The 21,803-nt window shown below is 42.2% G+C and overlaps 1 protein-coding gene across 1 annotated transcript in view; it reads right to left on the bottom strand.

Moving 5' to 3' along the window:
- LOC310756800 (uncharacterized protein) overlaps positions 1 to 21,803 on the bottom strand; it is a 56,052-nt gene that overhangs the window by 9,578 nt on the left and 24,671 nt on the right. The window contains exons 8-10 of the mRNA XM_083601586.1: positions 14,430 to 14,638; positions 11,392 to 11,464; positions 569 to 686 (exon numbers count right to left, since the gene is read on the bottom strand). Coding sequence (XP_083457712.1) covers positions 569 to 686; positions 11,392 to 11,464; positions 14,430 to 14,638 — 400 coding nt within the window. The remainder of the gene's footprint in view (positions 1 to 568; positions 687 to 11,391; positions 11,465 to 14,429; positions 14,639 to 21,803) is intronic.

The following is a 21,803-nucleotide window of genomic DNA, read 5'->3' as shown; positions in this document are numbered from 1 at the left end:
TTTTCAGAAATTCCCACCTTTAAGCCTTCAAAAAATAGGTAAAATGCAATTGATAATGAATATATTTCATAAAAAACAAAAATTATACCGAGGTGACTTGTAATTGCTACCGCCAAATGGAATTTCAATGATGGTAGTATAATGACGTCCCTTTTAAAGTGCCTGTATATTTGTCTGAGGTAAAAAGAAGGGGGGGGGCTGGAAGGAAAATATTGTCTGTTAAGTGTCAAACGCCTTTTCTTTTACCACAGAAGACTTGGACAGTAGCAAGGAAATATTTCACCTGGGAAAGAAATGTTAAAAACCACCCTTCACAAAATTAGAAAACCTGTTATCAAATGGCATAATCTTTTCAAAAATCCCAGAACATATACAGCAATAGAGAAGACTTTTTGCTACGCACTTGGCATTGGTGTTATGCTTGAGAGTATTCCCCCGCCCTTATTTAAGGAACTGAAGTTTTGCTAGCTAACAACTTTGCTTTCTTACATTTTCTTGAGAACTTCATCACATTCATCCTTATTTCCTTATTTCCTCACACATACCCCAAACCCTACATGTTACTTACGGAGAAATGCAGTTCACTCTCACTCCTCTATCAATCCACTCCGTCCCCAACGTCTGAGTTAACTTTACAACCCCGGCTTTCGAAGCATTGTAAGCTAATTGCTTCTGTGGGTGAGGAACTGGGTGGTTGGGAAGGGAGAGAGATAGAAATTTAATTATTACTTCCCGACAGAAAAAGAGTAAATAAAAACTGAAACAGTTATTTGTAGAGGTTTGGAAATCAGGCAGGCATACCTTTCCATTGTATTATCCTGACTTTTGGAACAACATATGGAAAATGGAACAACTGCAAACAGACCCCTCGTAAGTACCTACATTTTAGTGTTACATATAGCAAACCTATATGCTATTTAAAAGAGACTGCCACTGCGTTCAGTAAGACTTATTATTCCCATGTAAGTGTGTGTATCATATGCCAGCCTAAAACTTATTATACCTGCAGATGCTTATTAAAATTAAAACTCAACCTATAAAAAGGCAAACAAGCACAAAGTTATAGAGCATGGGTAGGCAAACCAAAGCCTGGGGGCCGAATCCGGCCCCATCGCCTTCTAAATCTGGCCCGCGGACGGTCTGGGAGTCAGCATGTTTTTACATCAGTAGAATGTGCCCTTTTATTTAAAATGCATCTCTGGGTTATTTGTGGGGCATAGGAATTCATTTTTTTCCCCAAAATATAGTCCGGCCCCCCACAAGGTCTGAGGGACAGTGGACCGGCCCCCTGCTGAAAAGGTTTGCTGACCCCTGCTATAGAAGATCAGACATTTATGCAGATATTGGTACACTTCTGTCCCGGAAACACCAATCTCTCAAAGCAACTTGACTGGTTGGATGCTTTGGAGGGGGGGGAATGCACACATGTCACATGTCAGTCAGAAACTAAAATGATCAGCTTTGTTAATTATAACGTTCACGCTTACAAGCGACTTTGGTATATTCTCCTCCTCCTTGCCCCTTTCCTTAAGCTGATATACCTGCAAAAAGACAGCTTATTTTTAGCAACCAAACCATTCTCGTGACATTTTAAAACAGAGTTTAGGCCCCACCAGGCAGTATCTATGAAAAGTGCCTATGAATTGATTTTAGAATGAATTGATTTTAGAATGCATTTCAATTAATTGATTGAGATTATATGTAAAATGTGTTACTTTTATTGTTGTTAGCCACTCTGAGCCCGGCTTCGGCTGGGAAGGGCGGGATATAAATAATTTATTATTATTATTATTATTATTATTATTATTATTATTATTATTATTATTATTAAAAATATTTTTCCCTGAGAGGGAAATAGGACCATATTATAGGCCAATTTCATAATTAACATGAATTTGTTGACAAGGATGTATTTTAGACCCATTTTTTTGTAATGCACATACAGAACTTTTCAAAGTTCAGACCATCATCCCACCCAGAAATACCCTTTTTAGTAATCTATTCTTCATCTGGGCTATTTTTATTCCCTTCCCCTCAATTTTATTCTGGCGTTCATTCATTTGCTTCAGTATTTCCATGCTGACTTTTAGGGCCAAGCCCTTGCAAGGCAACTTAAATAAAACTGTCATAAAAATCATTAAGAACAGTGGCTTAAAACAGCAGTGTTTTGAATAATACACAGGTGAGCAACATATCATTGCAACTCAGCTAAAACAATTAAATCAGTTTCAGAATGGCAACAAGTATAAGACATATTTTTGTTTAATTGTTCTTTCGATAATTATTGGGGTGGGTGCAATTCTGCCACAGATCACAAGTCTGTGGAGTTTAACCATAATCTCCAATAGTGCTCAACCAGATCCTTGCATCACTACATTCCCCAGAAGTTCCATATCAGGCCACGAAACACTCTCGCAAATTTTCTTTTTTCAGTTTTTCTTTTTTTAATTACAGTAATAATAATATGCTTAAATGGTTGGAAGTGTGGTAAGATTTAGGATTTGTTATTTCTAAAAAGAATAAGAAAATACAAATAAAAGGAAAACAAAAAAAAGCCCCACAAATCAATAGTTAAATTATTACTGCATGTCAGAGTGGTTTTCATTTAATTGGGAGCAGTCCTATAACGAAGTCAGGAGAATTTGACCAAATAAACTAACTTAGTAAAACAACATTTTAAAAGGCTGTAGCAGATTTATCCTTCCAATTCATGTATTTTGCTTGCCTGCCTGCTTTCTCGCCGGTTTCTTAAAATCAACACGGTGGAAAAGAACGTTTTTGTTGAATTGTACAAAAGCATGTAAAAACATACCACATCTTGAAATCACTTAAATAGACATAAGACTGTAATCCTAGCCAGCCGTTGCCTCCCTTTTTCCACTGCATAATAAAACTTGATTAATAACGATTTTTAAAAAAGAATCCCTTTGCTTTACAACAGAGAAATCATTTTTACAGACCCAACATATTTATTCAATAAGCTTTCATTACAAATATTTTCCCTCTTTTTGCTGTTGTTTGGTCTGGCATACCGGCAAGCAGCACTCCATGTGGGCTGGAGAAGAGGAGAGGAATCTAATTTCTTGATTAATTACTCTACTCAAGATCCAAGTTACATACAACTTTGGTAGTTAACCCCATCGCCCTTGCAAAAGTAGCACCTGCTAAAGTTTCCAAATATGCCTGTTTATGATAAATTACTGCATGTTTGCTTAAAGGGGCCAAACACTTTTGCATCTTTCCCATCTGAGAGTCTTTGTTTCCAGAAAAGCAGAAACTTATTTATTTATTCAGCCAGTTCTCTGACCTCTAATTCTGAACAGACATTTCTGTTCAGGTGGCTTCCTGCAGTGCTTATCATACATTTTATAGGATAAACTTTTGAGACGTCTTCCTACTTCATCCCACCCTTGACACCATAAAAGTTTGTTATAGAGATGGACAAATTTGTCAATTTCCGTTTCTCATGTTTTCAGTCTTAAGTTCTGTTCTCTTTTCCACATTTCTGCATCTCTTTGCTTATTTATTTATTTTTAAATCCTCATTCGATAGCATTCTATGAATATACACATTTCTGTAGGTAATTTTGCCTGACATTTGTGCAAGCAATCTCCCCTGATATAATGCATGCTATATGTTCTTTTCAGCAACATACACATTTTTTGCACACATTACTTGTCTGGAAAACCACGTCACAAAATTCAGAGACGTGCAAATTTCGAAGGACGGTTTTGTTTCCGTTCCTGTAGCGTTTTAGATATTGCAAATTTGGGAGGTTTGCTCTTACACCGCATCAGTTATTATCAGTGATACAGTCAGGGGGGCGGGGAGCTATGAAAGGAAATCTCTCCTTGTTGAGTGAGATTGTGTGTATGCTTCAAGCTGCGCAGCTTGCAGAACGAAACTGCAAATTGGGAAGAAGGACCGCGCAGAAGGTCCCAAATCCTATCTCCAGTCGAAAGGATCAGATAGCAGGTAAAGCAAAAGAATTCTGCCTGGGGTCCTGGAGAACCACAACTTGTCAGAGTGGTCAGTACTGTCATAGACAGCCAGCTAATATGGTCAGATCTAAGCAGCCTACTTTTTTGGAAACAGCCATGCTTAAGTCATTCTCACTATTTCTGATGCTTGTGCTGGAAGTGCTGTTTATATAGCCCAAATTGCATCATGAACATAAAAGAAGGAGGCACCAGCAGACTTGGAGGAATCTTGAGGTTTAGGGGGAGGAAAAGTCCTCATGGCGGGAACACCCTAGAACATCCTAATGAGGATTGAATTTAGGGGTGGGACTTTCCAAAAATCTCAATGTTATGATTGTCTCCATGGATTCTTTTCTTAATTCTCATCTCACAGCTTGATCTCAATTACAAGGGAGTTATTCCTCCCTGGGCCCTTTAAAAATACAAACATATTATATGCATTATTATGTGTATCATTATAAATATAATATTACACACATATTTCATACATATACCACCCGGGTTTTCCTAAAGTAGCCAGCACATAAGTAAATATATACAACAATGCCTATAAAAATACTTAAGGATTAATTCCTTAACGCTGCAGAAATATAATACCACATGTGGTTTGACTATTTCATACTTTTTATTCTCTCTGCAGGTACCCGTATTAAACTGTCTTAGATGCCTCCTAGAAAACTTTTTTATTTGAAGAAGCCTACCCAAATACATAATTTAGACTTGTATTTTAACGTATGCTATTTTACCTATGTGTTACTGCTAATGGTTTTATGCATTTAGAGGGTTGTTTTCGTTTTAATTGTCTTACAAATCTTTCCAAATAAACAAATAAATAGGAGATGTAGTTTGCAAATAATTCCCCATATAATGTGCCAGAGTGGCAACCCAGTCAGATGGGTAGAGTAAAAACAAAAACATAAGAATAAGAATATTTAAATAGACTTCAAAAACAAAGAAACCGACAGTTTGCAGGTGGCTCAGACATAAGCAGGCACTCTGTGCAAGAGGCAGTCCAATGTGGGCAAAGCTCACCAAATCCCATATGTACGGGCATAAAGCAAGCCAGTGTAAGTTAAGCCAGTGTAAAGATACACCAGCTATACCAAACAGAGTGGCTGCTGCTCTGCCTGAGCCTGGCAGAGGGAAAACAAGCCTTTTTAAAGCAGTGTTTGATGCTGGTCATGTGACCAAGGAGAAAGTATCCCCATGGTCCACAAACAGCCCCTTTTAGGGACTTAACACCAGGCTCAACTTAGCCAGATTTGGCTCACCTGGGATGAGCCCGTTATGCTGTCATATCGTTGGCTGAGCTGGGGTTGGGGACCGTGCCGATTTCAGGTGTGATCTTGCCGGTTTGGGGCGAGATCTCTCCCCAAATCACATGAAACCTTGTGCACTCTGCAAGCTCCCATGCAATGATGACGAGATCTTGCTCGAAATCAGCACTAATGTCGGTGTCGCTTCTCCGCCTCATCCTAAGGCCTACCGACAGCGTTGCCTCCTCTGCTGCTTGAGGCATTGGCCTCACTATTCCTAATGGGTGGGCCGGCCCTGGACTTCAAACTGGCTGAGCCAGGGAACAGAAAACAAAGGGAATGAAAGGGAGAGGATGGAATCCTGACCTCTGCACTCCACATAGCAACACTTGTGACACACTACATGCATTTCTGAGTAGTATTTTGTCGGGATTGATATCTGAGAACCCACTCTTGCAGAGATATGACATTAAGAAGATAAGAAAAGCCTTGTTGGATCAGGCCAAAGGCCCATCTAGTTCAGCATCTAGATCCCTATAGGATGCCCCCAAGCACTGGTGGAGGAAGAGGAATGCGGGGGCAGCGCACTGCTCCCGGCAGCGCGATCCCGGTGGGGTGCCATCACAGCTGATCCCCACCTGCGCTGGGCGCCACGCCCTCGCAGGCAGTGTGCCACACCCCCAGGATGCGCATCACACCCCTGCGGACGGTGCATCATGCCCCCAGGATGAGCACTGCGCCCCTGGGATGCACGCCAGCCCCGCCCCCACCTGCTCTCCACCCCCCCGTGCCGGAGCATGAAGCTCCGCCACTGCCCCCAAGCAGGACCCAAAGGCTTGAATTTATTGCAAACTTGAATTTTTAAAGTGCTGTTTGTTTTCCAGCCGAACAGTGAGCTCGTTTCCAGTGCTGCAAATTTAGGCAGAAACGTACTTTTAAATTAAACATTTCAGAGCAGAGTCGAAAAGAGATCAATGAATCACAGTGCCGAAAGTGCCCTTCTCGCGCTTTTAATATTATTAACAGGATCTCTAATCCAGTCGTATTATGGCAACAATGATATCAGGAAATTGTTTCTGGAAATGATATTTCAGCAGCAGTGGATTACTCTGAACATGTCGGTTCAGCTCAGAGGAGTGCCGCTTTGCCGCTTTCGTGAAAAATAATGGTGTTTGAAAACATCTCTATATTACCCTAATCTGTTTTGCCTTCCCAGAATTCCTGATAGCTGTCTTGAAATAGCTGAAGGGGAGCTAGTATAGAAGATGGAGTGTGCTTGCTCTCACTTGCTCCAAAGGACCCATGGGTGGAGGAGGCAGCGATGGCCAGCACTAAAAGAGGATTGGACAAATTCATGAAGGATGAGACTATCAGTGACTATTAACTATGATGGCAAGGCTCTACCTCCAGAGCTTGAGGCAGCCTGCTTCTGAATACCAATTTATGGGAAGAGTGTTCTTGTGCTTGGGCCCTGCTTTTGGGTTTCCCACAGGCATCTGGGTGGGCACTGGGAGAACAGGAGGCTGAATTAGAAGGGCCGCTGGCCTGATCCTGCAGGCTCTTCCTATGTTTGTGGGTTCTCCCAAAAGTAAGAGTGGGAACACAGTGCCTTGGGAGATGATGGGCTCTCCTTCACTGAGAGCACTTAAGCAGAAGCTGGATGACCATCTAATTGTGATTTATCCTGCATTGCTGATCCTGCAGGATGTTGGAACCAATGACAGTACAAGATCCCTTTCAACTCTAAAATCATTACTATTCTTTTTCCCCCAGCTCCAGTTCTTCAAATTTTGGCATTATAATATTCATAGTTGACAGACTTTGCCACAATTGGAGGTACTGTTTTGAGCCTCAGTTCTCTTTAGGTCAATGGATCTCAATGCATCATGAAGCGTTTCTAGGCTGCTCTCTTAATAAGAGTGAGAAGCTATTTATGCTGGCCTGACACGGAATGTTTAAACATTGTGAATGTCTAAACGTGATTCCTTTTCAGAGAATGAGTCTAAAATGTTTGTGAGATCTTCTACTTTACAGATGCCTTTGACTTGATTAGCAAGTCCTTAGTGACTCTCTCCCACACCTTTCGCCTAGAGAGACTCAGAGATAGAATGCTAAGCCTTTTTAGGAGGCTCTGGCTAAAACCCGAAGTATACTGGGTGCCACTGCTTCCTTGAGGAATCTGGTGTAGAACCAGTGTTCGTACTGTTTGTGTTCAGGAGTCAGTTTGCTTCCAATAGGCTTTGCTTGTATATTTGTAAATAAACATATTACACGATCTCTCGCGCCTTTATAATCCAAATGTAATGGTTTTGTAGTCCTGCCACTGAATTTCACACCAGGATATCCTAAAGAATAACACTCTTATGCTGCTCATTCATTATGCATTCATTTCTAGATGCATTGACTTTCCCATCTCTAGCAATCAGCTCCCAAAGACTGTTTCTTTTCCTTCTCTCCCTTTTCCAAACTTCCCAGAAGCTATTCAGTAATCTAGTTAGTAGCCAACGCGGTGCTCTACAGATGATGTTGGGTGCCCTACAGATGTCTAGTGCTCCCATCAGAGCCAACCAGCTGAGAATTCTTCTCTGGCTCAGGTTAAAATCTATGCAGGTGAACAATTCAGGGGTCATAATGTTCACCTTATATATCAGGTGATCGCTGGAGGAAAACAAGTCCAGTGGCATCATTATGTTTGAGATGGATCCAGTGAGTTGCTGCCAATTAGGGAAAGACTGTATTGGTCTACATGGATCAATGGTCTGACTCAGAACCATCGCTGTGCCCAATTTGACATTCTGCAAATGACATTTAATTAATTAATGGTCCTCTGTGAGCAGCCTTTAACATGGCTAGCCCAAAATCCAACAGGGCAATCCACATACAGACTCTGTAACCTGAGAAATGAATGAGCCTTTGAGGAAAATGAGGAATATCAACGCTGGAGTAATGCGGTCAGCATCATGATTATGTCTGGCCTCGCTAGTCTAAATCACCAGGCCTACTGTTCTTCAGTCATTTGATAAGGAAAGCTCATCCTCGATTCTTTTCCTCCTTACTTAGGGAACACTTACTACCAGTCCAATGGTGTCTAAATCGCCAAGGTGTTAAATGGCCATTTTGTAATCTATATTCACAGTGCATTTTCAGCCATTGGCCTTTCAGCCTAACTGCAAACCACATGCATCATGCAGCACAGGCCATTGAGCATTGCTGCTGTGCAATCTTCATTCCTGCAGACATTGGTGCAGGGAAGAGACTGTGCTGGACCGTCAAGAGGTCATGTTTTATACCTGCCCTGCCCCTACCCTCTTCCTGAGACGCTTACAAGGAGGAGCTGCTCCCTAAGGATTTACTCCTTACTGCTCTCTCTGACATTTTTGTGGGGACTGTCCTTTGCCACGACCATGGATTTATTTGGACTTCAGTCTTTTTTTAAAAAATACATAAAAAAGGTTTCTATTTTGTTGTCTTAAGAGTATATTTTCCCTCCTTGAATTTTATTCTCATGTGTGAACCTTTGTGAGCTGCCTTGGGAACCTTTTTGGCTGAAAGGTGGCATGGAAATAAGCTCTATCACAATCCCATTAATTTAAATAGGACTTCTACAAAAGCCATATTCAAATCTGGTGCACTGTAGACTTCAGCCTTCACTTTCCATCACGTGTTCTGGGTCAGGTATTGGAGAGATCACTGTTTATTGTACATTACCACTGAACAATAAACAATACAGGGAATGCATTTTTTTTTAAAATCCCTACAGGACTTGTTATTGTCCTAAACTGAGACCACTATTTTCCTCCCCTTATTTTAAAAAAATAACCTTATTTTTTGTTTGCAAAAAATGCCTTCCACTTGGGCAAGAGCGACATCTCTGGTATTAAAAACCGTAAGTGAAACAGCTGGTAAAAGCACTTGAAAAAAAAATTAACAGCAACATTATAAATGCATTTTTTTTCCTGAAGAAACAGTTAAAGTTACTAAGTAATAAACTGAACAGAATGTCATAGAATGTCAAACTGGGCACAGTAAAAATAAATGTTATTCCCAAGGAAAATAAAAAGACTGCATATTTATGTAACATTCAGCAGATGGACATGATATTAATATCGAGCTTTTCAGTTGCACTTCTATAGCTACTGGATTTCTCTCTCTCTCTCTTTCTTTTTTTTTTTTGCCTAACTTGGCAGCCCACAGGCACCATTTGATTTTTGGATTTGGACAATCCTGCAACAGATGTCCAGACCAATAAAACAAATTCCTAAAGGGCTACGCTTAATTTGTGTAATTGATCAATTTTTGTTACATGGGCCTCAGTTCACCAGCATGTAACTGCCTTCCAGATTAGCTCTGCAGTTGGGATTTCGTTCCATATGTTGCAATAGTTTATTGGCTCCTTGACGGCGTGGCTGATACAACAGCGCAAGTGGGGAGACACCTGTTGGCAAGAAGCATCAAATAGAACAATTGGTATTAGAGCAGAGGCAAGAGAGCCCAGCTGGCACACAAGGGTACACTCTCAGGCATGGGCCCAAGGCTGGGATCGGAAAGGTCATTGCCAATAACAAACAGAGACCATCTTCCAAGGCCAAATGGGCCTGGACTGACAAGGTGACAGGGCAGAGGGTGGGTACAGACAAGGGTGTGAATCAGCAGAGGCAAGTGTGGCCCAATTTGGCTCTAAGAGCTAAAGCTGAGGTAGCAATGATGCACAGCCTGCACACGTCACACCCGGAATAAGGCAGGAGGCTGCCTTATGATGAGTCAGACCACTCGGTCCATCTAGCTCAATATTGTCCACATTGATTGGCAGAGACTCTCCTGGGTTTCAGGCAGGGGATAGTCCCAGCCTTGCCTGGGGATGTCGGGGATCAAACCTGGTACCTACTGAATGCAAAATGTCCTGTCACTGAACCACGGCTCTTCTCCTTTTGGAACCAGGAACTGGTCTAAGGATGCATCAAACTGTCTGAGCAATTCAAAGGACGATGCTGGAGAATAATGAGAGCTCAATTTCCATATATAGGGTGGCTCTCCACCTGCAGTATTTTGGGGCTGTTCTCCCCATTATATAGAATGGAGTAGTAGAACTATGGATTCCAGCATGTCAGCTTTAAGGTGGGTGTTAAAGTATTATTATTATTATTATTATTATTATTATTATTATTACAGTCGTACCTTGGTTGATGAACACCTTACTAGTCGAACATTTTGGCTCCTGAATGCCACAAACCCAGAAGTGAGTGTTCCGGTTTGCGAACATTCTTTGGAACCCAAACATCCATCGCGGGTTCCAATGTGCCGCAGGAGATTCCTGCAGCCAATCGGAAGCTGTGCCTTGGTTTCCGAATGTTTTTGAAATCGAACGGACTTCCAGAACAGATTCCGTTCGACTTCTGAGTTATGACCGTATTGTGTATTTAATTTATATACTGTCCTCAAGTTCTCGAGGCGATGCACAAGATAAAAAGACAGGATAGAAGCACAAAAGAGGTAGTTGAAACAAAACAAAACAATAACCCTGTGATTGTATGACTTCACTTCTTATACTGCATAAAAAACTCTCCAAGTGCCATGAAAACAGCACATTAGGCAGAACTCTACACTGTTATGCTCATTCCATACTCTTGCAGGAAGCTTCTCACATGAGAGAACCTTTTTTAAATTAAAAACAACAACTATGCCTATCCTACCTGCAGCCTCAAGTGCTACAGTTCAGAATCCTACCATTTACCACATCATTCTGCATAATGGGTAGATTGGCTGTGAGCTTCCTGGGTGCATCGTGAGGTGGAAACATCCACCAACCAAGGCAAGGGACTTGAGTTCCAGTCCTGTATATAAATGGTGAAAGGATTAACACGCCTTTCACTCTGAGGGTGAATGTAGATTACACCCAACACCTTTCTTCCATAATAAAATGTGTCAGCTTCAGAGAGCTTTAACCCCACCTCCTTATAGGAGTAATAAGTGCTCTAAAATGGAGAGGACAGATAAATGTTGAAAAATGATATCAATAAAATTTTTGTAGTACATTTTCCCTAATACAAAATGTCAGTGATTTACTTCTGCGCAATACAGGTTTAATTGATTCAAATAGCATCGGCAGTAATTAAAATATGGATTCTGAAGCACAACTGTTAGCTCTCATCACTCACCTATTAAACTTGCCATAGATGCTGTGTTAATTATCTTCCCATATCCTTGATTCAGCATAATGCGGCCTGCAGCCTGTGATAGAAATTAAAGGAAAGACCAGTGACCCCTTTTGTGATTCCGCTAATAATGACATGATAATAAATTAGTACTCACTTTTCAGAAGAGTTTATGTGCTAACTAATTTTCCCCTTCTCTAAAGTGCTAGATGTAAAAACATGATATGGGGGAAATGGTTAATGCGGGAAAGTTTACGTAGCCATTTTAGTGCACTCCCAAAGTGCGGCTCCCAAAAGGCGTCAGCAAATTTGGGGTCTCTGCTTTAAGTCCTTAGAGCAGATGCTGAAAATACGGGGCCTCTTTTAAAGGACTCACCCTGTATTAGCTTGAGTTTTTGTATCATTAGTAAATGCAAGATGAATGAAGCATCCCCCCCCCCCCCCAAAAAAAATCTGTACCCATTGCACTGGTTGCAAGCCCAATTCAACTTGCTGGTTTTGACTTTAAAAACCCTTAATGTTTGTAGGTCACATGATTTGAAGGGCCACCCCCCCCTTTCGGGAGGAGGGGACAGATTGTAGAACTCCCTTCTCATTGAGTTGTGCATGGTCTCATTCCCATGTGTTAAATGGATGTATAAAATACACCTCTCTAAGTCTGCCTTTTATAATTAAAGCCGTTCAAAAGAGCTGGCCCTAAAGGGAGAGTTTTTGAGTTCTGATATTGATGTTTGGCTGTTCTTTTAAATTGTGCTAAAATGATTGTCTACACTGCTGCCACTGATGCTTAGTTTTATATTTTGCTATATTGAATTTTATATTCTCATGGATTTAGGAAAGAGAAATCAAGAAAAGCCATAATTTAATTTAATTAACATATTAGAAGTGTTTATCACCCACTCTTCACGGAATCAGTTACAGATAGGTAGCCGTATCTGAAGAAGTGTGCATGCACACGAAAGCTCATACCAAGAACTAACTTAGTTGGTCTTTAAGGTGCTACTGGAAGGAAAAAAAATTTTTTTGTCTTCACGGAATGTTTTCAATCTCTGAATGAGAGTTCCACAGCAATTCCTTACATGTCTAATCCTTGCTTTCTATGTTTGTAGCTTGGACTATAGATCTTAAAACCTCCAGAAGCTGAGCCATAGCAGTGGGATGTTCTGTTACTGGTCTGTGCTTCTGTACGCTTCTGTTCTAGCAGATAGAATATGGTGACGCCTAGGTGGCTAGTCTGATCCAATGAGATGATTGTGATATTACTGAATGCTAACAAGAGGTGATTACAGACTGAAGTTTATTGTGGAATCGGCGCCGATCTTGCATTGTCCACATGACATCATCATCACAATGCCAGCCTGATTTATTTTTTATTTGTTTAACATTTAATCTAGAGTTCCTCTTTGAAAAACTGGGAAGTAACAATAGAGCAGTTTTTGGGTGGTGACATTTTGGTGAGTGGTCTCTATAGTCACATCTGTATTTTTGCTTGTGCCTCACCTGAGCCCAGCCAGCCATTTTGTTTTTAGTGACCCAAATGATGCAAGCATGCCTCCCTCCAACAATTGCCACATACCAAAGGCATTTTATTTACCGTATTTTTCGCTCTATAAGACGCACCTAGTTTTTGAAGGAGGAAAACAAGAAAAAAAATATTCTGAATCCCAGAAGCCAGAACAGCAAGAGGGATTTGGCTTCTGGGATAGCCGTGCAGCCTGCATTCACTCCATAAGATGCACACACATTTCCCCTTACTTTTTAGGAGGGAAAGAGTGCGTCTTATAGAGCGAAAAATACGGTATATTAATATTATATTATATTATATATTATATTATATTATATTATATTATATTATATTATATTATATTATATTATATTATTTATATTACTTCAGAGTTTCAACCACTCAGACAGGAGTAGCTATTCTATCAAAATCTCAACACATTGCGAGAGACTATGTTGCATATTGTGGTCAATATCCAATTAAATAATTCTGTCAGCTCACGGATTTCTTGCTGTACAACAGAACCTACTTTCCCTCCCTCTCCCTCAATCACCCTGTAAATCTGTTCTGGGGGTTACTGCAACCCTCCAGAGCGAATCTGGAGAGGATGAAGGGCACATGAGGAGAGCTGTCCCTTACGGGGGTCAACCTTGCAACCTTGATGTTATCAGCACCATGCTCTAACCAACTTAAGCTATCCTTGTGTTAATACCCTGTAGTGGTGGTACATACATCAGGACCTTTAAAAAAATAAATAAGTGCAAGACCTATTTTATCAGAATTTCAATCCAGCTAAACATCAGACTTGTGCAAGATCTCTCTTTCCTCTTTTCCCTAGCCTTTGACACTTCAGGAGCCTATTTTTATGACCTGCCCTATTCCTGTGACTGTAATTTGCTATAAACTGGTTTTAATGTTATTTTAAAAATTGTTTTAAACTACCCTGAGACCTTAGGGCATGTAATAAATCAAATAAATAAATTACTAAAAAAAATAGTGTGTTGTTTTTTAATTAAACCCCTAAAAAATAGCACAACCATCCGTTGTGCCCATTGAGAAACCTGATAATTAATGGGTGGTAATGTTTCTCTTGGGCTCTTTTGCACACTTCCTGCGCAGACAGATACAGAAATTGCCTGCACATCTGCAGATCAGGAAAGTACTGTATAGTGGAAAGATAAGCAGTGGCTATTGAGGGGAAGTTTCAGAACACAAATCACAGAAACATTCCATCAAGGATCACCCATGAAAACAGCATTATAGCCATGCAAAACAGACGGCCATGTGTGTGTGAGAGAGAGGGCCCTCACATGTCAATTTTGCACAAAGAAAAATTGAGATCCGAGCAACTCATTTGCAAGATATACCGTAACTTCCATCAGGAAATGCCTTAGTAAATATAGTGTTGGCAAATTGTTTTTGCTAGAACCTTGTAAAGTAGCCAGGATCTTGCTAGCAAATCTCTGGCAATATTGCTTTGAACACTAAAAAATGGGAAACATGTTTTATATGAAGCATTGCAGGGTCCGATACTCACCTGGCAACACAAAAACAAGCCTCGCAAATTCACATTGAAAGTTTTGTCCCATTCTTCCAGGGAGGTAGCTTCACTTGGTGAATTCATGTTGATCCCTGCATTGTTACATGCAATATGGACTGTGCCCCACTTATCTACGATCGTAGCAAGCATCCTCTGCACATCTTCCGGTCTGCTTACGTCTGCTGCTATAGCAATGCTTTTTATCCCTAAATGAAGAAGCAAAACAAACAGAAAACATCTGACTTGCTTGCGGTTTTGTTGATGTTGTCATCGGTTTGCTCTTTCAACCCTCTTAATTACTGTGTGTCATTGCAATTAATACAGTAGTGGTAATAATTTGCAGATGCATAATTTTCGAAGAAGCAAAGCCATTTTCGACAGTGTACAGTGGTACCTCAGGTTAAGGACTTAATTCGTTCTGGAGGTCCGTTCTTAACCTGAAACTGTTCTTAACCTGAGGTGCCACTTTAGCTAATGGGGCCTCCTGCTGCCTCCGCCGCACAATTTCTGTTCTCATCCTGAAGCAAAATTCTTAACCCGAGGTACTATTTCTGGGTTAGCAGAGTCTGTAACCTGAAGCGTTTGTAACCTGAGGTACCACTGTATGTACTTTTTTTTAAAGTAACATTTCAAAAGGGCTATGCACAATCAACCCCTTGCAAGGCTTTTGGATTTTGGCCGAAGCTTTGAACACCCTGCCATCTACTGGCAAAGGAGCAAAAAGGGTTTTCTTGTGTGTGTGTTTCTTGTGGCTGATTAGCTGCTCTCCCTGTGCAAAGGTCAGAGGGGGCAGGGCTTCTGTTGAAGTAGGTGATTAGCTGTGGGAGGAGCTTATCAGAGCTTGTAGGGCAGCAGCTGAAGAAGGAGCAAAAAGGGTTTTCTTGTGTGTGTGTTTCTTGTGGCTGATTAGCTGCTCTCCCTGTGCAAAGGTCAGAGGGGGCAGGGCTTCTGTTGAAGTAGGTGATTAGCTGTGGGAGGAGCTTATCAGAGCTTGTAGGGCAGCAGCTGAAGAAGGAGCAAAAAGGGTTTTCTTGTGTGTGTGTTTCTTGTGGCTGATTAGCTGCTCTCCCTGTGCAAAGGTCAGAGGGGGCAGGGCTTCTGTTGAAGTAGGTGATTAGCTGTGGGAGGAGCTTATCAGAGCTTGTAGGGCAGCAGCTGAAGAAGGAGCAAAAAGGGTTTTCTTGTGTGTGTGTTTCTTGTGGCTGATTAGCTGCTCTCCCTGTGCAAAGGTCAGAGGGGGCAGGGCTTCTGTTGAAGTAGGTGATTAGCTGTGGGAGGAGCTTATCAGAGCTTGTAGGGCAGCAGCTGAAGAAGGAGCAAAAAGGGTTTTCTTGTGTGTGTGTTTCTTGTGGCTGATTAGCTGCTCTCCCTGTGCAAAGGTCAGAGGGGGCAGGGCTTCTGTTGAAGTAGGTGATTAGCTGTGGGAGGAGCTTATCAGAGCTTGTAGGGCAGCAGCTGAAGAAGGAGCAAAAAGGGTTTTCTTGTGTGTGTGTTTCTTGTGGCTGATTAGCTGCTCTCCCTGTGCAAAGGTCAGAGGGGGCAGGGCTTCTGTTGAAGTAGGTGATTAGCTGTGGGAGGAGCTTATCAGAGCTTGTAGGGCAGCGGCGCGCGCCTAGCGGCGCGCGCAGTTTAATCCATCTTTTAGATTTAGGGGAGCTAGTCTTAAACGTTTGTTGGGGGAGACCTAGGTTTTTTTGGGGGGGATTTATTTGTCCTGTCTTCACGCTTTTTATGATAGAGGACCGCTGTAGTCAGCCCCAAACGACACGTTCTCAAGATGGAGGGTGAGGGAACAGCTGCAGTCGCCTGTGGTTCCTGCGCAATGTTTGCCATCTTGCCAAAGGTTGCAGGCAGCTTTACCTGCAGCAATTGCATGTTGATTGCCCTCTTAAAAGACAAAGTCCAGCAACTGGAGGAACGTGTAGCTACGCTCCAAAGAATTAGAGAGCTGGAGCTCTTCTTGGAAGCAACAGAGCACACCGTCTCCACCAAGGAGGAGACAGGGGACTCCCCTGAGAAGGAGGCTAGTTCACCAACACAGGAGCCAGATATATGGAGAAACGTGACTCAAAGAAGTAGGAGGCCCAGGTTTCGCTCTGATTGTTTAGAAATACACAATCGCTTTGAGGTCCTCTCCCCTAGCATGGAAGACGAAGAGCAGACTCCATTTGAGGATCTCTCCCTCATTACAGTCGATCAGGTATATGAAGACGAGCAGCAAAGTCAGCCCTCAGGGAATGTGCAGGCGACCTTGGAACGGACAGCTCACGGAAGAACCCCGACCAGACCTAAGAGGAGGCGTGTAGTGGTGATAGGGGATTCCCTACTGAGGGGAACAGAAGCAGTTATCTGTGGGCCTGACAAGATGTCTCGGGAAGTGTGCTGTCTCCCCGGGGCTAAGATCCAAGATGTAACTGAACGACTGCAAGGAATCATAAAACCCACTGACAAATACCCCTTCCTCTTGGTTCATGTGGGAACCAATGACACTGCAAGCAATAGCCTCCAGAAGATCAAAAGAGATTACGAGGCTCTGGGCAGGAAATTGAAGCAATTAAATGCACAAATTGTCATCTCATCTGTCCTCCCAGTTGAACGACGTGGCCCAGGGAGAGAGGGAAAAATAGTGGAAGTGAACAACTGGCTTCGCAAATGGTGTAAACAGGAACGGTTTGGATTCTTAGATCACGGAATGCAGTTTCTTGAAGATGGACTTCTGGCAAGCGATGGGCTGCACCTCACAACGGTTGGGAGGAATGTTTTTGCAAAAAATCTCAGAAACCTCATCAGGAGGGCTTTAAACTGACTAATGTGGGGGAGGGAGACAGTGGTCCTGAAGGTAGGAGTCTATCAATTGATGAAGATGATCATCCAAATGTCATAGACCGAATGGAGCAAACAGCACACAGACCTAGTGGTGGGAGGAAAAAATCCTTAAATAAGAGACACGGGGGAATGATTAATGGACTTCAATGTCTGTACACTAATGCGCAAAGCATGGGAAATAAACAAGATGAGCTTGAGCTCTTGGTGCAGCAAACTAAATATGACATAATAGGAATCACTGAAACCTGGTGGGATAAGTCCCACGATTGGAATGTAATAATGGAGGGATACAATCTATTTCAGAGAAACAGACCAGACAAGAAAGGAGGAGGAGTGGCGTTATATGTCAGGGATGTGTATACCTGTGAAGAGATCCAAGATTTAGAACCTCAAAGCCAAAGTGAGAGCATTTGGGTCAAAATTAAGGGAGAGAAGAACAACAGTGACCTCATTGTGGGAGTTTACTATAGATCCCCAAGCCAAACGGAGGACATAGATGATGCCTTCCTGGAACAGATGGCCAAGCATGCAAAAGGAAGGGAGATAGTAGTAATGGGGGACTTCAATTACCCGGATATTTGTTGGATGTCAAACTCAGCCAAGAGCATAAGGTCAAACAGATTCCTCACTGGCCTTGCAGACAACTTCATTGTCCAGAAAGTGGGAGAAGCAACAAGAGGAACAGCCATTTTAGATCTGGTCCTAACCAATGTTGATGACCTGGTTAGTGGGGTAGAAGTGGAAGGATCATTAGGCGCGAGTGATCATGCTCTTCTGAAGTTTACTATACAGCGGAAAGGAGCAGCCAAGCATACTAGGACACAATTTCTCGACTTTAAGAAAGCCGACTTCATAAAACTTAGGGAAATGCTGGGTGAGATCCCATGGACAGTAATACTAAAAGGAAAGGGAGTTCATGATGGCTGGGAGTTTGTTAAGAGGGAGATAGTAAAAGCACAACTTCAGGCAATACCAATGAGACGGAAACATGGAAGGTGCCTAAAGAAGCCAGGGTGGCTATCTAAAGAACTTTTAACTGAGTTAAGATTAAAAAAGAATGTGTACAAAAAATGGAAAAGGGGGGAAACCACCAAAGAGGAATTCAAACAAATAGCCAGCACGTGTAGACACAAAGTCAGAAAAGCTAAAGCACAGAATGAACTCAGGCTTGCTAGAGAGGTTAAAAGCAACAAAAAAGGCTTTTATGGGTATGTTCGTAGCAAAAGGAAGAACAAAGAAACAGTGGGGTCACTCAGAGGAGAAGATGGTGAAATGCAAACAGGGGACACAGAAAGGGCTGAACTCCTCAATGCCTTCTTTGCCTCAGTCTTCTCCGATAAAGAAAACAATGCCCGACCTGAAGAATTTGGAGCAAATGATTCAGCAGAGGAAACACAGCCCAGAATAACTAAGGAGATAGTACAAGAATACTTGGCTAGTCTAGATGTATTCAAGTCTCCAGGGCCAGATGAACTGCATCCAAGAGTATTAAAAGAACTGGCAGATGTGATTTCAGAACCACTGGCAGTCATCTTTGAGAATTCCTGGAGAACAGGCGAAGTCCCGGCAGACTGGAGGAGGGCAAATGTTGTCCCTATTTTCAAAAAGGGGAAAAGAGAGGACCCAAATAATTACCGCCCAGTCAGTCTGACATCAATACCAGGGAAGATTCTGGAGCAGATCATTAAGCAAACAGTCTGTGAGCACCTAGAAAGGAATGCTGTGATCACCAATAGTCAGCATGGATTTCTGAAAAATAAGTCATGTCAGACGAACCTGATCTCGTTTTTTGACAGAATTACAAGCCTGGTAGATGAAGGGAATGCAGTGGATGTAGCCTACCTTGATTTCAGCAAGGCATTTGACAAGGTGCCCCATGATATTCTTGTAAAGAAGCTGGTAAAATGCGGTCTTGACTATGCTACCACTCAGTGGATTTGTAACTGGCTGACTGACCGAACCCAAAGGGTGCTCATCAATGGTTCCTCTTCATCCTGGAGAAGAGTGACTAGTGGGGTGCCACAGGGTTCTGTCTTGGGCCCGGTCTTATTCAACATCTTTATCAACGACTTGGATGATGGACTCAAGGGCATCCTGATCAAATTTGCAGATGACACCAAACTGGGAGGGGTGGCTAACACCCCAGAGGACAGGATCACACTTCAAAACGACCTTGACAGATTAGAGAACTGGGCCAAAACAAACAAGATGAATTTTAACAGGGAGAAATGTAAAGTATTGCACTTGGGCAAAAAAAATGAGAGGCACAAATACAAGATGGGTGACACCTGGCTTGAGAGCAGTACATGTGAAAAGGATCTAGGAGTCTTGGTTGACCACAAACTTGACATGAGCCAACAGTGTGACGCGGCAGCTAAAAAAGCCAATGCAATTCTGGGCTGCATCAATAGGAGTATAGCATCTAGGTCAAGGGAAGTAATAGTGCCACTGTATTCTGCTCTGGTCAGACCTCACCTGGAGTACTGTGTCCAGTTCTGGGCACCACAGTTCAAGAAGGACACTGACAAACTGGAACGTGTCCAGAGGAGGGCAACCAAAATGGTCAAAGGCCTGGAAACGATGCCTTATGAGGAACGGCTAAGGGAGCTGGGCATGTTTAGCCTGGAGAAGAGGAGGTTAAGGGGTGATATGATAGCCATGTTCAAATATATAAAAGGATGTCACATAGAGGAGGGAGAAAGGTTGTTTTCTGCTGCTCCAGAGAAGCGGACACGGAGCAATGGATCCAAACTACAAGAAAGAAGATTCCACCTAAACATTAGGAAGAATTTCCTGACAGTAAGAGCTGTTCGACAGTGGAATTTGCTGCCAAGGAGTGTGGTGGAGTCTCCTTCTTTGGAGGTCTTTAAGCAGAGGCTTGACAACCATATGTCAGGAGTGCTCTGATGGTGTTTCCTGCTTGGCAGGGGGTTGGACTCGATGGCCCTTGTGGTCTCTTCCAACTCTATGATTCTATGATTCTATGATTCTATGATATGATTTCTACTGCAACTCTTCTACTGAAACGTTTGAGATGCTGCTGTCGGTTGTTGAAATCTTTATTTGCGTCTTCTTCTCACCCCTCTTCAATTTTAGAATACAATTCACTGTATTTGGTGTGTGTGTGTGGGGGGGGGTTGTCTCTTGGCTGCAAATATATCTGAGAATGCTAGTACCCACAGCTGCCTCAGGAAGCAAAGCTATGGACACAGTGATTCCAGAAGGAGACTCACAGCTTTCAGGTTCTGTGAAGAAAGTGAAGAAGTTTGGGGAATGCCATTCAGATTGTCCATTTGCACCTATTTCAATTTATTAGAATCAGGGCTGGAGCCCTGAACTTCCCTTATGTCTTGAAAACTGCATTGTGGGAAGTGACCTTTACTTTTTCTTAGGGTACTTTTGCAACGTAGGGACAAGGGTCAGATTAATTGGCCCACCCTTCAGCCAGGAATTACATTTGGCAGTTGCTGCTCTCTGCTCATGCGATGCTGCTTTTTGCAGGCTCAGTCTGGAAAATGCCTTTCGCGCGATTGGAGATGGTGGAATCTGACGATTTCAGCCTCCCTCTATTTCTGCATTGCAAAATTCAGAGAAGTGTGAATGTCAAAGAATGGCTGTGTTTCGGTCTCCGCAATTTTGTAGATCCATATTTACATGTGAACTGGATCTCCCCTGTCCCTCCCACACCCCTTTTCTGACAGTAAACAAAGAAGGCAGCTACTTTCCCAAGGTATTTGCTTTATTTCACTTCCCAACTTCCAGGTACGTGTAAATGCACCTAACCACTATGAATATGGTTGGGTACAGTTGCCGCCAAACACAGACCCCACCATGATTTATTGAGGTAATGTTGTATTGGGGCATTAACTGCTTGCTGAATCCACAGTCAAATCCTGGCTGAGCTACTTACTCACCTGTCGGTCATGCTCAGACCCTTCTCTTTATCATCTACGATTTGACCCCTGTGAAAAATGGGCCCCACAGGGTACTTGCAGGAACAAAATTAGGTAAGGATTTTAAAAGTGCATCTCAAAAGTGCCCTATAGTTGATCATAATTTTGCTGGTTGCATATTGTGCCCATTCTAGGGTCAGCCAGCTAAGTCAGGCTCTGAGATCATTAAACTGGCTCATTCTTATCAAGCTGTAACAAGCAGATAGCTGCTCCAGGATTTTAAAAGAAGAGATTGGGAAGCCCGGGTTTCCTGGCTTCCTGATCGACACAGGCCTGGGCAGCTGATCCAATGGCCAACCTCAACACATTTCAACATTGAGCCAGTTGAACTAAAGCAGGGCTTAGAAGGGTGAAATGCTCACATTTTTATAATAATAATAATAATAATAATAATAATAATAATAATAATAATAATTCTTCACATATTCCTACATGAAACAAATCCCTACGGAGCAATAGTCTTGAAAATGCAACTGATTAAATAAATAAAATGTAAACATAATTATAATGTAACAACAACCACACCCTCAAAGCTAAAATTGAATATTGTATTGAAACATCTTGTATAGGACCATTTTCCTATACATTTATC

Source organism: Podarcis filfolensis (genome assembly GCF_964270895.1).
Source record: "Podarcis filfolensis genome assembly, chromosome: 2".
Taxonomy (NCBI): Eukaryota; Metazoa; Chordata; class Lepidosauria; order Squamata; family Lacertidae; genus Podarcis; species Podarcis filfolensis.
Note: the sequence above shows the minus strand (reverse complement) of the source record. Positions and strands in the feature narration are given on the sequence as shown.